Genomic DNA, 16,374 nt, shown 5'->3' with positions numbered 1-16,374 from the left:
TGTCTAGGGCCTTGTGTTTCGGAATTGTTTCAAAGTGTGCACTCTTTTGTTGTGTTTTGGCTGTTCTTTCCCTCAGGTCAGTTCACTGCAGAGTTTCTCCTTGCCTGCACAGGGAGTGTTTGGACCTTGTCCACTGTGTGGCAAGTTTTACTTAGGTGTGTTTTGGTTTGCTTGTTAAAAGAGGCTAGATCCTATTTCCCCTAGAGCTGAAGCTTTGCGGCACTCTATGATCAGTAGCCTTTGTGTGTGCAAGGGGTTTATGCTGGTCTTCTGGTGGAGGGGTTTGCTGAGCTGGTTCTCAGGCCAACTTGCCCTAATAAAGATGCATGCACAGGGTGCAGGGAGATGGGGCTTGGTGTAAGTGCCTCCAGCCTCCACTTGGGGATGCTGTGTTGCTCACTGAGGTCTGTCAGTGCTAGTGGGTGGGAGTGGGGAGGGTGGGGAGTTGGGAAGGGAACGGCATTAGCCCACTCTCCTCCCCAGAGATGGGAGTTTGTACCCACCGCTGTTCAGGAAGCCCTTCATAGAAGAGTGAACAATTTCCCCTTTTGTGTCCCCAGCTTCCATCAGATCCCTGCCTTCACCCAGTGTCCAAGCTATCTGCATGTTAGGAGGCACACTAGTCCCATGTTTTTTTCTTAGGCATGCACCTGGGTTTCAGAACTCCAAATTTTGGGGACCTGGCCAGGTTGGAACAGGCACTGATCCTCGGGGGGGAGTGTCTTACCACTCTGCAGCTGGTGCTGGTTAGTCCAGAAAAGCTGTAGCAGCTTTTGCACAGGTGTTGGGGTTGATGGTAAAGCACATTAAAGAGCTGGCACCAAGTTTGGTGCTTTCAGCAGGTATCTCTGTTCCTATGCTAATTCGCACATTGGTGCCCATCAGCTCTTTTGTCTCCTGAAAGGCCATGCCACTTCTCCCAGGTGCACTCCAGGAAGAGAAACTGTCTCTCACAGTGTGACTTAGGGGATCCTCAGATCACGTTGTCTGCTCTGGGCCTTTGCCCTCCTTCCCCACAGGAGCACTACTGTGCCTGCCAGGCTCTACCTAGTGGTGGTGCAGACTTTTAAAACTTCAGACTTTGAGCTTCACTGCTTGTTAAAACTTGGGATAATCAGGCTCTCTAGTTTTCCCAGTCAACAGTTTTTGGGAAATGTTTCTCTTATGCAATCCCTTGTGCTGCTTTCTGTTTCTCTTTCTCTCTCCTCTCTCAGAGAGATCAAGGTTCCTTCCCCTCCACGGTAGCTGCAATTCTTTTATCCCCAGAATCACATCTCCATACCTCCTACCTTCCACGATGTGACTTCTTTTCTCTCTCTAGTTCTTCAGTTTATTCTCACAACATTCTTCTCAATTTCTTGGGTGTTGGGAATTATTGGATATTTATCTAGCTGTGTTCAAAAGTTGAGGCAAGCATAGGGTCCCCCTACTGCTCTGCCGTCTTAACTCCTCCTCAAACCCTCTCAGCATATTTTTTAGATTCATCTACATAGTTGCATGAGTCAGTATTTTGTATGTCTTTACTGCGGCATAGTATTCCATTGAACAAATACACCAGTTGGTTTATCGATTCTCTTGTCAATGGACACCTCATCTCTTTCCAGATTTTAGTTCTTATATATAAAGCTACCACAAACATTTTTGTAGAAATATTTTTCTAGATGTATGCTTTCATTCTTCTTCATTCCTGTAACAGAGCAGAGTGATTTTTTTTCTCATACCCTGAGATCAAGACCTGAGCTGAAATCAAGAGTCAGATGCCTAAGCCACCCAGGCACCCCAAGAGGGATATTTTTAAAACATAAGTCACATGGCACTCCTCTTCTTATGACCCTCCGGCAACTTCTAGTTATGTTTAGAATTAAACCGAATTTTGTAACTGACTTTTTTAACGGAGTTCTCTGTGATCTGTCCCTTATTGTTTTCTCTCAGCTACTATACTCCAGTCACAGTGATTAGCTGTTTTCTTTATCTGGAATGCTTTTTCCTGTTTATGCATGGGTGATTTCCTTCTTGACATCTGGAGTTTAGTGCCTTTTCTTTTTTAAATTTTTAAAAAATATTTATTTATTTTTGAGAGGCAGACACGCAGAGCATGAACAGGGGAGGGGGCAGAGAGAGAGGGAGACACAGAATCCAAAGCAGGCTCCAGGCTCTGAGCCGTCAGTACAGAGCCTGATGGGGGCTTGAATCCACTAACCATGAGATCATGACCTGAGCTGAAGTTGGAAGCTTAACTGACTGAGCCACCCAGATACCCCTTTAGTGCCTTTTCTTAGTATACGATCTAAAGCAGCCATGATCTTACTTTAATTCTCTGCCTGGTATTTCTCTTTATCTGATATTTGGTTAGTTTGTTTTTTATTAGTTTAGTGTCTATTTCTCCACAATAAAATGTAAGGCCCAAAAGAGCAGGTACCTTATCAGTCTTATTCACAACTGCATCCCTAGCCATTTAGAATATCACCTGGCATATGGAAGGTATTCAGTAAACACTGGATAAGAAGATGGATAGATGGATGAATATATACAGACTTTAAGAAACAACATAAATAAGAATTGTATGTCTTGAAAAAGAATTTCCATTGACTCACATCTCTACATTAGGACATGGGTATTATTGATTTTTCTAGATTGAAGAACGAAGTTTAATTTAAGACTGTAATTTCCCCAGAAGTTAGTATGGATTCAAGTAGGTAGAATCAATACAAATATTCTCAGCTAGCTATAGTCCAGAGTCTTCATTCCAAGGACTATGGGGGTAAATATACAAAGGGTGATACTCCTAAAAAGCTTCTTAAGTAAATGAAGGAATGCAAACTCTTCCGCGTACATTACATATACGGCCATGGATGGTGTTGGAGGAATAATGAGGAGAGTTGTGCTTGTTCTCATTGTTTGTGTACTTTATGTTAGTAATCAAGCTAATCCCAGGGGATATATCGATCCAGTGTCTATTGTTAATGGTTGAATTCTAATTGCAAAGAGCAAAAATTATGAAACAGTATCAATAAAAGAAACTATTATCAGTACCAATTGAGTGATTCAGACAATAAATAATATGGAGGTTCATTGAAGAATGTACTCCTTATGATCAGGAGTGTTCACATGAATATTATATTTATTTAGAAAGATGGCCAGGAAGGGAAAGCAGCATATGCAATTAGAGAAATGTCACAACAAATGGCAGGAAGCCAGCCAACCAGTCAGGCTGGTTGGTAGAATCTCATGGGAATGGTAACACTTTTTCAGGATTCTGTAGGACCTAGTTCTCAGTTTTACAGTCCAGAAACTCCCATTTTTTTTTTCTAATCATCCAGAGTAAAGAATTAATTTTGTCAAATAATTAGTTCAGTTGACCAAGTCTACAGGAGACTAAGACTATTTATTTATTTATTTATTTATTTATTTATTTATTTATTTATTTATTATTAGGATCTCCCAGTGACTGGGAATATTCAGTCTGGTATCCATGTCACTCTTTTCCAGTATCACGGTATCTAGAAAGTTGAGTTAGCAATCAGAGTGTTGTCTGGTGAGCATAGAATCAAAACAAAGGATCCTTCTATTCTTGTTTTGAATGGGGATTTGCCTCAGGGGAGAGAAACTTTGTGTTATCAATATGAAGAAAAATTAGGGGAAAAAAAATCAACCTTTTAGGGACAATAGCAAGCCAACTCTTCTTGTTACATCCACAGCCAAGACTACATGAATCATTTGAATAAAAATCTAAATTACAATTTTCCTTAAATTCATATTCCAGTTTTTTCAAAGCTTTGGATATGTTCTCTTTCTTTGTATTTATTGATCTGAGTCCAGTTTTTAAAGAAAACAAGAGTTAAGGAAATATTCTGTCTTTAGTTTCAGTTTCAGATGCTGCTGATTGATCTTTAATCCTCTAATTATGGCATCAGGCCAAAAGAAACAGAGCACTCTGACCTATTTGTTGTAGACCAAGAAAAAAAATGCTTTCCGAGAAACCAGTGTGCTTAGAAGAAATTTCCTAAAAAGTGAGCAGGAGTTCAGTGATTTCTGTAGACTTGGGAATTCCCTCACTTGATGTATAATATTCCTCGGACAGTGTGGGAGAGGAGGGCATAGCTTTCCCTTTCATAGTTTTGATTGAACTCCCATAAGATTCTCTTAGCTGATGTTTGGTAATACTGGTTACACACTTTTAAATTATTTATATGTTTCATCATTCATAGCCAGCATGAGCAAAGTGCAAAGTGGGTGAGTAGATCCTTAAAATCACCATGATTGGGAAGGCTGAGAATAACTTCTGTTTAGATGCATTTTAGACCATATGGTGTTTTGCTTTCTTCACACTTGATGGGATGATGAGATGGGCTAGACATTTAGATATATAATATATAAATCTGCCTCTCACTTGCTCTGTTATCTTAGACAAATGTTACATCTGTATGCATTACAATTTTCTTATTCTCAGGTACTCCTTATAACACCTAACCCATCCACTTTTCAGGCTGTTCTAAAGATGACAGCAGATTAGAAGGGTATTTTAACAAATCTAAATGAGTTTTTCACCAGCCAGCGTTTCACAAATGTAGCCGCTCTCTGACCAGATTTCAGCTTTTCTCCCATGTGCAACAAATAGTATTTCCTTTCTGGATGATGAAGTTATTTATGTTGTCAGATGTTTCTGTTAGTCTGCAGCTAAAGGTGTGACTCTCCTGTTAGAACTGGGGGTTGGAATCATGCAGCAGATACACTTAGGAAAGGGCTTATTTAGCTAACTTGTCTTACCTATTATAAAGAACACTGGGAATTTACAAAACAAGACAGAGATGCCCATTTTTCACTTTTTTATTGTGCTGTAGGTCCTAGCCTGAAAAATTAAACAAAAAAGAGGAATTCATAAGAATTGGTGGGGGGGGGAGGAAGATATAAAATTTTGCAGAGAAGATTGTCTGCATAGAATACTCAAAAAGAAATTTATTAAGTGTTGGAAGTAATACCAAAGTGGATAGGTAGAAGGTCAATGCATTATGCTTCCTTTTTCTTTCTTTAAGTTTATTCGTTTTGAGAAAGAGAACCAGTTGGGAGGGGCAGAGATAGAGGGGGACAGAAGATCTAAAGTGGGCTCAGAACCCGATGTGGGGCTTGAACTCACAAACTGTGAGATCATGACCCGAGAGATCATGACCCGAGCTGAAGTTGGACACTTAACCGACTAAGCCACCCAGGCACCCCTAGATCCAAGTCTTAAAACTATCCAGGGAATTGATACAGAGGTCTCATTTCAGTATGGAAATTTATATAAGTTTATGATCTATATTTAAATCTATATGCTGTATATCTATATTATATATTATGTCTTTATACTGTATATATATTATATATAATAGTGTAAATATGTGATATAGATTATAGAGACTTATATACAAATATCTTGGATAACAGCTGACTTCTCATTATTGCTTGTGGGCACCAGTAAAAAAGCCAGTCATTTAGAGGGCTTGTTTGGTGTCAGGCACCCTGCTCTGCTATTTACTTTTCTGTCCATTCTCTGATCTTCTTTATGGTTGGCTCTTCGATATCAATGGGAAAGATACACAAATGATACATTAAAGTCTTTGTTTTTAAATTAACAAATACCTGATTATGATAATTCTGTAACAAATATTTTCATTTTTCAAATGTATAGGTGTCTATATAAAGTGCTGTATCAGCTGAGATTTTTAGTTACATGCAGAGAAACCAACACTGTTTAGCTTCAGGAGAAAACAAATTTAATTGTTAGTTGAAGAATCTACAGAAAGACTGAAGAATCAGGCTTGGAAAATAGACAAAAATCTAAAGGGAACTAGGTTGCAGGAGGGACTATCCATAGTCATGCTACAGGAATATGTCTTAGGAAGCCATTATTCTGATTTACACTACTACTACTGTCACTTTAAATACTTTTCTATTGATAGTATCTTTGTGGTGGTAGCTGGAGTTCAGAGTCTGGGATCAGAGTGGTCTGGCTAAGACCTTGCTTTGGTTACTGGAAGGATCTTCGTTTGGTTTTCTCTTGGGCCTCCAACCCAGACTCCAGGGGTTTGAACCTAGGAAGACCCCTTTAAAAAAAGGAGACAGTTGTTTTTCACAACTACCCATTATAATATAGTTCTTAACAATTCTGTGTGATGCCAGGTGACTGTATATTTCTTGAAATACAAGTTAAAAATTTTAAAGGCATTTTAATTTTTGGAAAACATAAGATTGTTTCTGTTTTAAGAAGGGTTGTGGGATTTTGGTAGAAAAAAACTGATTTGGATTCTTTTCAAAGTAAAACTGTGTAGGTATCCCAAAATTTTATGGTGTAAGCATGACTAAAAAAGTAGGTTAGGTGTTTTTCTAAGAAAAAGAATCCCAGATTACAGATCTTTTATCTCTTTTGTTAGGTTTATTCCTAGATATCTTATGTATTTTGGCACAATTGTAAATGGGATTGATTCCTTGTTTCCTTTTTCCGCTGCTTCATTATTGGTGTATAGAAATGCAACGACAGTATGGAGGTTCCTCAAAAAACTAAAAGTAGAACTGCCCTACAACCCAGCAGTTGCACTACTAGGTATTTATCCAAGGGATACAGGTGTGCTGTTTCGAAGGGACACATGCACCCTCATGTTTATAGCAGCACTGTCAACAATAGCCAAAGTATGGAAAGAGCCCAAATGTCCATCGATGGATGATGAATGGATAAAGAAGATGTGGTGTATATACATATATATACAATGGGAGTATTACTTGGCAGTCAAAAAGAATGAAATCTTGCCATTTGCAACTAGGTGGATGGAACTGGAGGGTATTATGCTAAGTGAAATTATGCTAAGTGAAATTAGAGAAGGACAAAAATCATATGACTTCACTCATATGTGGACTTTAAGAGACAAAACAGATGAACATAAGAGAAGGGAAACAAAAATAATATAAAAACAGGGAGGGGGACAAAACATAAGAGACTCATAAATATGGAAAACAAACAGAGGGTTACTGGAGGGGTTGTGAGAGAGGGGATGGGCTAAATGGGTAAGGGGCACTAAGGAATCTACTCCTGAAATCATTGTTGCACTATATGCTAACTAATTTGGATGTAAATTTTAAAAAATAAAAAATAAAAAGAATGCAACAGATTTCTGTACATTGATTTTGTATCCTGTGACTTTACTGAATTTGTGTATCAGTTCTAGCAGTTTTTTGGTAGAGTCTTTCGTTTTCTATGTAGGGTATCGTGTCATCTGCAGATAGTGAAAGTTTGACTGCCCTCCTTGCTAATTTGGATGCCTTTTCTTGTTGTTGTCTGATTGCTGTGGCTACAATTTCTAGTACTGTGTTAAATAACAGTGGTGAGAGTGGACATCCCTGCCTTGTTCCTGGCCATAGAGAAAAAGCTCTCATTCTTTCCCCATTGAGGATGATATTATCTGTGAGTCTTTTGTATATGGCCTTTAGTATGTTGAGGTATGTTCCCCCTAACCCTACTTTGTTGAGGATTTTTATCATGAATGAATAGTGTACTTTGTGAAATGCCACATTATGGAAAGAGCCCAAATCCATCGACTGATGAATAAAGAAGAAATGGAATTATTTCTCCAGAGGAATGAAATCTTGCCATTTGCAATGGATGGAGCTAGAGAGTATTATGCTAAGTGACATAAGAGAAAGACCAGTACCATATGATTTCACTCTTATGTGGAACTTAAGAAAACAAATGAACCTGGGAGGAAAAAAAAAGGCAAAATGAGAAACAGACTCTTAACTCTAGAAAACAAACTGATGGTTACCAGAGGGGAGGTGGGGGGGCGGGAGGCTAAATAGGTGATGGGGAGTAAGGAGGGCACTTGTGATGAGCACCGGGTGTTGTGTGAACCACAGAATTCTACACCTGAAACTAATACTACACTGTATGTTAATTAATTGGAATTTAAATTAAAAAAGAAAAGAATCCCAAAAAGTAAAGGTGATTGCCAGACATTTGCATATATTTATTTTTCAACATTTTTTTGGTAGACAAAAGTGTTGTATATTTAAAATGTGTCCAAAATATTGCTACAGTTTCCAAGAATAGATAAAATACACAATAGACACACACAGCTTTATTGCATTAAAACATCTCAATGAAAAGTTGCTGAAAAAAATCAAATTAAGACCAAAGCTACTAATTCAGTTATGAAATATTTGCACTCATACCAGTTTTCCTTAGCTTATGTTTTTCATAGTACATTTCATAAATTATAGCCTTTTATAAAATGGAAATATATATAAGAACTTTTTCCCTAGATATATATGTGCTGTATTATTTTAGGGTAAAAAATGGATTTGTATTAAAACTATTTGGGGAATGTTTATTACACACATGTATGCTTTTGACTTATAAGGTCTTCTTGAGTCCAGTAATGTTATGTCTCCATTGTAACTAAAGGTTGTAATATGGCAGATAGATCAAGTACAGAGACATAACTTCTAGAGACAGAAATGTTTTCATTGTCCCAGAATAATTATAACCATCAGAACTCTGAGGTTCATTCACGCAGAAATGCATGAATGTACATTGCAACAGGCAGGAGAAAATCACTTTCGTCTTGTGGAATTCTTATCACTTCAGTTGTCACGGTTAAACTTGTTCTAGGTTTTCAAACTTTCTGCCCCAGGACTTCATACATCTTGATATTTTAAAAAATTCTTTCTTTTAATATTCTGAAATGAGAAAATGAGAGTTTTAAAAACATTGTGCTATTCTTGTTTCCAAGTGATTGAGGCGACATGTAAAATATTCTGAAATTTTAATTTTCTGAAATGAGAAAATGAGAGTTTTAAAAACATTGTGCTATTCTTGTTTCCAAGTGATTGAGGTGACATGTAAAATATATGGCAGGAGAGGAAAACTAGTTATAACCAAAGACCTCTTATCAAAATGCTTCACATAAAATCATAGCAGAATCCTATTTGCAGCTGTCTGTTTTTTCAAAAGATCTGTCGTGGATAAAACCAGTTATAAAATGGAAGTAATCTGGTACCCTACCTTGATTATAATGTTTGCTTGCTTCGATTTGGGATTTAGGCATCTTTGTCCTTTATGTGCTTTCAAGGTGATACTGTTAAGGAAGATCCAAAACAGTCTTAAATTTTGGATGGAAAAACATAAGTAAAACAAAAACACAAAACAAAAAAGCTTCTACCACTGTCATCTTTAGCGAGTTCATTACTTACATCACTTCTATTTTGTTACAGTTGTTACTTGGGTAAATTATGGTGGCTTTCTCAATATCTGCTACTTTCACTGCTTTTACTCCAGGGCCTATGCAAAGACAGCGTCCCCCTTTGAACATGGGGAAACCTAGAACAGATCATAGCATCGGTTACTAATACATCTGATTGCAGCAGATCGCTGTAGTTTATAATCCTGGTGAAAAACATAAGCAGGGTTTTCATTAAGGATAAAGATAGCAATTTGTCAAATAGCACTTGACACTGCTGTCACTGGGAAAGGAACTAAAGTCAGGTGTTGATTTTTCTCTTTAAATTTGTGAACAAACCATTCAAGAATAAAGGGAAACATGAAGGTTTATTGGAGGTTAAGCTTATTTGCCTCTTGCTTTTAGGCTCAAGAATTTTTCCAGTAAGCTAATAACATTACCTCATATAAATCTTAACAGACATTTAAGATTATTGCTTAAGGCTCTTGGCAGATATTGTAGCCAAATCAAAAATTCCATGAAGTATATCATTTCTAGTTTCAGTAATCATCTCTAGTGCCTTACATACTTCAAACATTTTCTGTCAAAGCAGTAGTAACTTCTAATGTATGAGGTTAAATAAAAATTGACTGAATCTTTTAGGAAAAGATGGAAGAAAAGACATTTGAAGCACTAGAAAAGAAATTTATAGGTTAAGAAATAAAAAGTACCATATACCTTGAACAATTGTAGCACAGAATATCACAGCCAAGACTATAACCATGCCCTTCACACTCATGTTTGTCTTTCACTGCTGTTGCTGCTGCTTCAGCCTTAATACTCTTCTTGGAGGGAATAGAAATGCTGAACATGAAAGACAGTTCTTTATCAGCATATGTAGGGCATTTTTATACACGTGCATTCCTCTTAGGGCAACAGGAATTCCCCTCCTTGAGTCATGGTGCTTTTTCCTTCCATGAGTTTCTGTTTTGTTATTTTCTAAATATCACTGTCCTTTCCTATATGTTACAGTGCTGCAAGTAATAGGAATGTGAAAGCACTTTTTAAAGAGTAAAGAGCTATATAAATATAGAATAGGGGCACCCAGATGGGAACTAGCCTTCTCAAAGTAGCATTTCCTAGAAGTGTATTTCATTATGGAACTAACAACGAACAATGAATTCTGATTGCCATTCAGGAAGATTGTCTTCCTATTTTCAGTCTATTCATCCTCCTTTCTTCACGTAACTGTATAAAAGAACATTTTTTTTTTATCACTTTACTTTTGCTTTTAGGTCCAGATTCTCACCTGTAAGGGGTACCTTATTTGACATCAAATGACATTTATTTAACCTTATTTATATTTATGCTGACTGTAATTGCACATTTAAACAAGTGTCCCTGTACTTCTGAATTTATATCCATTTCTTTTTGCACATTTAACAGTTTTTACTTTATATATATTTTAGCACTGTTATTTACTGTATAAAGTTGTGGGACTTGTGGATTAAAAAAAAATGACCATCTTTTCTTATGTATCTTTACCTTTTCCACTTAAGCTTTCCAGAGCTTTTTGTTTTAAATGGGTCATATATGCTGGGGTGCCTGGGTGGCTCAGACAGTTAAGCGTCCAGCTTTGGCTCAGGTCATGATCTCACGGCTTGTGAGTTCGAGCCCTGTGTTGCGCTCTGTGCTGACAGCTCAGAGCCTGGAGCCTGCTTCCGATTCTGTGTCTTCCCTCTCTACCCCTCCCCTGCTCACTCTGTGTGTCTCTCTCTATCTCTCAAAAATAAATACTAAAAAAAGAATAAATGGATCAGATGCAGATACTTTAAAATGTCATACCTAAAGGACTTTTAATGGGTGAATTTAATTATTTAGTGGATAACTGGTTGTCTGTAAACTTTTAAAAATGCTTTCCTGCTATTTTTTGTTTTCTTTTTTCTAAATTACAGTACAGTTAATAGTGTTCTATTAGTTTCTGGTGTACAATATAGTGATTAAAAAATTACTTACTTTTACTCAGTGTTCCTCATGATAGATGAATTCTTAAGCTTCTTCACCTATTTCACTCATTCCCCCCACTCACCTCCTCTCTGGTAACTGTCAGCTTGTTCTCTATAGTTAAGGGTCGGTTTTTTGGTTTGTGTCTTTTTTTTCATTGTTTTTCGTAAATTCCATATAAAAGTGAGATCATATGGTATTTGTCTTCTCTGAGTGACTTATTTCACTTAGTATTACACTTTTTAGATCTATCCATGTTGTTGCAAATGGCAAGATTAAGATTTCATTCTTTTTTATGGCTGAGTAATATTTCGTGTGTGTGTGTGTGTGTGTGTGTGTGTGTGTGTGTGTATCACCTTTATCCATTTATCTCTGGATGGACACTAGGGCTGTTTCTGTGACTATTATAAATAAGGTTGCATATATCCTTTTGAATTAGTGTTTTTGTATTCTTCGGTTAAATACCCAGTAGTGTGATTAATGGATCGTATGGTAGTTCTATTTAAAAATTTTGAGGAATCTCTTATTTTTTCCATAGGCACGACAGCGGTTTGCATTCACAGATTGCTTTCTCATTTAAATTTCTTTTCTTTAACATTTTTCTTACGTGACTTGAAAAGAATACATTGTTTTACATTTTGCTAGTAATCTTTAAAATTTGTTACCTTTTCTATTTACATCAACTGTAAATAGTAGCTTGTAGTTCCTCCTTTTGTAAGATGAGAATATAGCCTAATTTTGTTACGTAATCTGGGATATGTAGATAGTTTAGTGTTTTCAGGTGATTATTTTTTATTATTGAGCTTCTTTTTGAGAATTATCATTTACATTTTATCCTGAAATCACATACTTATTTACATATATTCCACATACAAAATTCTTTTAAAAACTAAAAATTTTTAAATTTAATCTTTATTATTTTCACAGTCTAATTTTTATTGAGATATAATTTAGATCTACCAAAATTTACCTTTTTAAAGTATACAGTTTAGTGGTTTTTAGTAAGGTGGTATATAATATCTGATAATAAAAACTATTTTGTTTTCATTCCATTAGTCTTGGCTTCAGGAGTAGATCTACTGGATTCACCACTTACATACAACACCCAGTGCTCATCCCAACAAGTGCCCTCCTCAATGCCCATCACCTATTTTCCCCACCCCCAACCCTCCACCCTCATAAACCTTCAGTTCTCTGTATTTAAGAGTCTCTTATGGTTTTCCCTCCCTCTCTGTTTGTATCTTATTTTTCCTTCCCTTCCCCTATGGTTTTCTGTTAAGTTTCTCAAATACCACACATGAGTGAAATCATATGGTATCTTTTTCTGACTTATTTCACTTAGCATTAATACCCTCCATTTCCATCCACATTGTTGCAAATGGCAAGGTTGATACTATACATGGAAAACCAGAAAGACTCCACCAAAAAACTGCTAGAACTGATACATGAATTTGGCAGAGTCGCAGGACATAAAATCAGTGTACAGAAATTGGTTGCATTTCTATACACCAATAATGAAGCAACAGAAAGATATCAAGGAATTGATTCCATTTACAATTGCACCAAGAACCATAATATACCTAGGAATAAACCTAACCAAAGAGGTAAAAGAAAACTGAACACTGAAAACTATAGAAAGGTTATAAAAGAAATTGAAGAAGACACAAAGAAATGGAAAAGCATTCCTTGCTCATGGACTGGAAAAACAAATACTGTTAAAATGTCGATACTACCCAAAGCAATCTACACATTCAGTGCAATCCCAATCAAAATAGCACCAGTATTCTTCTCATAGTTAGAACAAAGAATCCTAAAATTTTTATGGAACCACAAAAGACCCCAAAAAGCCAAAGTAATGTTGAAAACGACAGCCAATGCTAGAGGCATCACAATCACAGAATTTAGCCTGTATTACAAATCTGTAATCATCAATACAGTATGGTATTGGCACAAAAACAGACACATAGACCAATGGAATAGAATAAGAGAACCCAGAAATTCCTTGAGGCTTCTAATGTGTCACCTGTTATTTACTGCCTTTGCTTCCAGCTCATGTCTAACTGACTGCCTACTCTGCTAGTCCTTTCTTCTCTTTCTGTCATGGTTTGCTGGCTTTCTTCAGTGTTACATTTGCATTTCTTTTTATTTATTCTTTGCATGTCTATTACTGGATTTTGATTTATTGTTACCATTATGGTTGTATGTAATCTTTTGTGCATATAGCTATCTATATTATGTTGATGATCTTTTAAGTTTGAAACCAGTTTTTAGTCCCTTTATCCCCATGTTTTAGGTATATGGTGTCATATTTTACATCTTTTAATTTTGTGAGTTCCTTGACTGATTTTTTAATAGAAATATTCATGTTTGCTGCTTTTGTGTTTCTTATTTTCATACTGTCATTTTGGTCTTTCCACTCAGAGTCCTCTTTAATATTTCTTTCAGGTCTAGTTTAGTAGTCCATGAACTCCTTTCATTTTTGTTTTTCTGGAAAACTCTTTCTCTCTCCTTCTATTGTGAATGATAGCCTGGCTAGATAGTGTATTTTTGGCTGTAGATTTTTTCCCATTCAGCACTCCTGTTAGGGTTGCCAGCTTTATGCTGAAAAATCACTGATAGAGTTAGGAGATTTCCCTTGTATGTAATTGTTTTCTTTGGTCTTGATGCTTAATTTTTCAACATTCTGCCATTTTAATTACAATATGTCTTGGTATGGATCTGCTTTTGTTGATTTTGTTGTGGGTTCTTGATGCCTCCTGGCTCTGGATATTAGTTTCCTTCTCCCAGATTAGTGAAGCTAATAATTTCTTAAAATAAAATTTTCTGCCCCTTTTACTCTTCTTTTGGAAGAATGTTATTTTATTTACATGTTATACATTTGATGGAATCACTGAGTTGCCTAAGTCTGTTCCACTTTGTAGATGTCTTTCTCCTCTTTTGTTCAGCTTGATTACTTTCCATTACTCTGTTTTCTAGGTCACTAATTCATTCCTGCGCTTCTTCCAGCCTGCTGTTCATTCCATCAAATGTGTTTCTCATTTCATTTAGTAAACCCTTTGTCTCTGTGTTATTCTCAGTAGCCATCATCACCATACTGACCTTCCCATGCTTGAGAGAGCCACTGCTAGCCATTTATCTTTCTTTTCCTTCTCAGAATGCCAGAAATAATGGAATCAGAATCTTGGCACACCTTGTATGAAAGATTACTGAACTCAACCAAAGTTCTGGTTTTAAAGGAAAGACATCTGAAAGATAAACACAAAGAGAAAAAATAAGCTTTAAGTTTCCAGTGATTGAAGATTTGAAAAATAGTTACAGTTCAGTTTACTTTGCTTCTTAACTATGCTTGTTCATCATCAGATACAGGCTATCTATTGTATCTTGTTCCTGGAGTTGAATGGTGGTTTTCCATTGTCTTAATTAAATTTATTGCAAAGGAGAGGGTTTCCAGGAATAGCTAAGCTACAGGTGATTTATTGAACTACACCTTTTTCATTTTCTTGGAAATTAGTCAATTAAGATTTTGATCTACCATTCCTTGTCAGAAAGGAAGGCTAATGTTTACCTTCTTGGAATGAGAGTTATCAAATAACAATCATTATTTGCCTTTTAAAATCTGGCAAAGCATAGCATATAAATATTGTTTGTGTTTTTTAGGGCCAAATTTACTTGCCTTGGCATGTTACTTTTTGCCAGGTTTACTGCCAAGTTATTTTAGTAGGTTATAATTAACAAGTGTCAAAGAAACTACTTGATTTGTTTTTTCAATAATTCAGAAGGAAAAAAAGAATAGGGGTTTACAATGAATTACTTCCCTTTAAAATTAAGGTAAAATTTAAAAACCTCAAATGTTAAAATTTAGAACTCAGAAGAAGAGACAATCAAGTTCTATTATATCATTAAATAGATTAACTCTCTTTCCCATATCTTCTATACTCCTCACAGAATGCTGCCAGTAGCATGTATTGGGCCAGGAGCAGTAGGTTGTACAGAGCAACTTCAATATCACCATAAACTTCAGAGAAATTATTTTTCTCACAACAAAGGCAGCTTTGTGCGTGGCCTTCAACTGGCCGCCTGGAAAATGACTGCAGTCTACAACTGCCAGGTCAATGTGGATGTTCATGTTAATTTTCCAAGTTGGGAAACAACATGCCCTATTGTTAAGGGATAGAAACATGTGAGAGATTAGCAATGAACAACTACAAACAACTAACTGAAAAGTTTCATTCAGTAAGGGAAAATTGTGCAGTAGCTTTACTTATCATTAGTTTATTTCCATTGCTCTTTAGAAAAGTTGGAAAAGAGAAGAAAATAGATCTGGCTGGTATTATTTCAGGGCTGGTTGGAAAAAGAGTATTGTGCAAAAGGATTGTTCCTGGAGAGATGAGCCCCGTATGTGCATGTTAGAGGAGCTATGTGTGTAAGGTATGAAGCTGCATTGGATTTATTTGTACTGCATATATTTTTTAGTAATATAAGTAAAATAGCCATTTATAAGGAGCATTTTGGTACATGTGGCTTGCCAGTTGCAGCTAAAGGTTAGTCAGTGTAATGTTTTAAATAGATATAGACAAGACTATAAAAACAGAAGGACTGGAAGGATATTTTTGTTACAGATATTTCTTAGATTATCTTGATACTTAGAATAAATGACTTTCTTTTGGAAAGGAAACAATTGTTTAAGAAAACAATTCTTAAATATTTAGATGGGCTGTGTATTATTTTTATTTTGTATATTATGCTGAATGCCATTTTCCTTTTTTATAAAAAGCCAACAAAACTTTATTCTCATTTCTAAGATTTTCCTAACTTCTTGAAAGGTTCCATCTTAGAAACATATCTGTCCTACCTTACTTTCTATGTTTCCTAACTGCCCTATTCTTATTTTTAATGCGGGGGTAGGTGAGCACTCAGAGGTGTGGTTAGGGAAGCATGGCTCACTCATCAGCTCTAGTTCTGCCTTTCACCTTGCATCTGTAGCAGTTATGGGCTGAATAATGGTAACAGGATTGGTGATCGAGACCAAAGCTGCCGTCATTTGTTGGATGCCTGCCATATGCTATGTATTGTACATAGTGTCTCACTAGTGCTCACAATAATCCTGCAAGAAAGGGTACTACCACCTGCTTTTTAAAGAAGAAAATGAGGCTTCAAGAGATTATGTAACCCTCCTTCAAAAAAT

The 16,374-nt window shown here is 36.2% G+C and overlaps 2 protein-coding genes across 2 annotated transcripts in view; one reads left to right on the top strand and one right to left on the bottom strand.

Moving 5' to 3' along the window:
- Window positions 1-16,374, top strand: part of ART3 (ADP-ribosyltransferase 3 (inactive)) — a 136,219-nt gene that overhangs the window by 44,941 nt on the left and 74,904 nt on the right. The window lies entirely within an intron of this gene.
- CXCL11 (C-X-C motif chemokine ligand 11) lies at window positions 7,965-10,049 on the bottom strand. Its single transcript, XM_040480996.1, has 4 exons — window positions 9,924-10,049; window positions 9,220-9,346; window positions 9,032-9,104; window positions 7,965-8,706 (listed from the first exon to the last, which is right to left on the bottom strand). Exons 1-4 carry the CDS (start codon window positions 9,982-9,984, stop codon window positions 8,665-8,667), a joined length of 303 nt encoding a protein of 100 aa, XP_040336930.1. The 5' UTR covers window positions 9,985-10,049; the 3' UTR covers window positions 7,965-8,664.

The sequence above is a fragment of the Herpailurus yagouaroundi genome, unplaced genomic scaffold (genome assembly GCF_014898765.1).
Source record: "Herpailurus yagouaroundi ecotype Mexico unplaced genomic scaffold, PumYag 28, whole genome shotgun sequence".
Lineage (NCBI taxonomy): Eukaryota > Metazoa > Chordata > Mammalia > Carnivora > Felidae > Herpailurus > Herpailurus yagouaroundi.
This window is presented reverse-complemented; position numbering and strand designations above follow the sequence as displayed.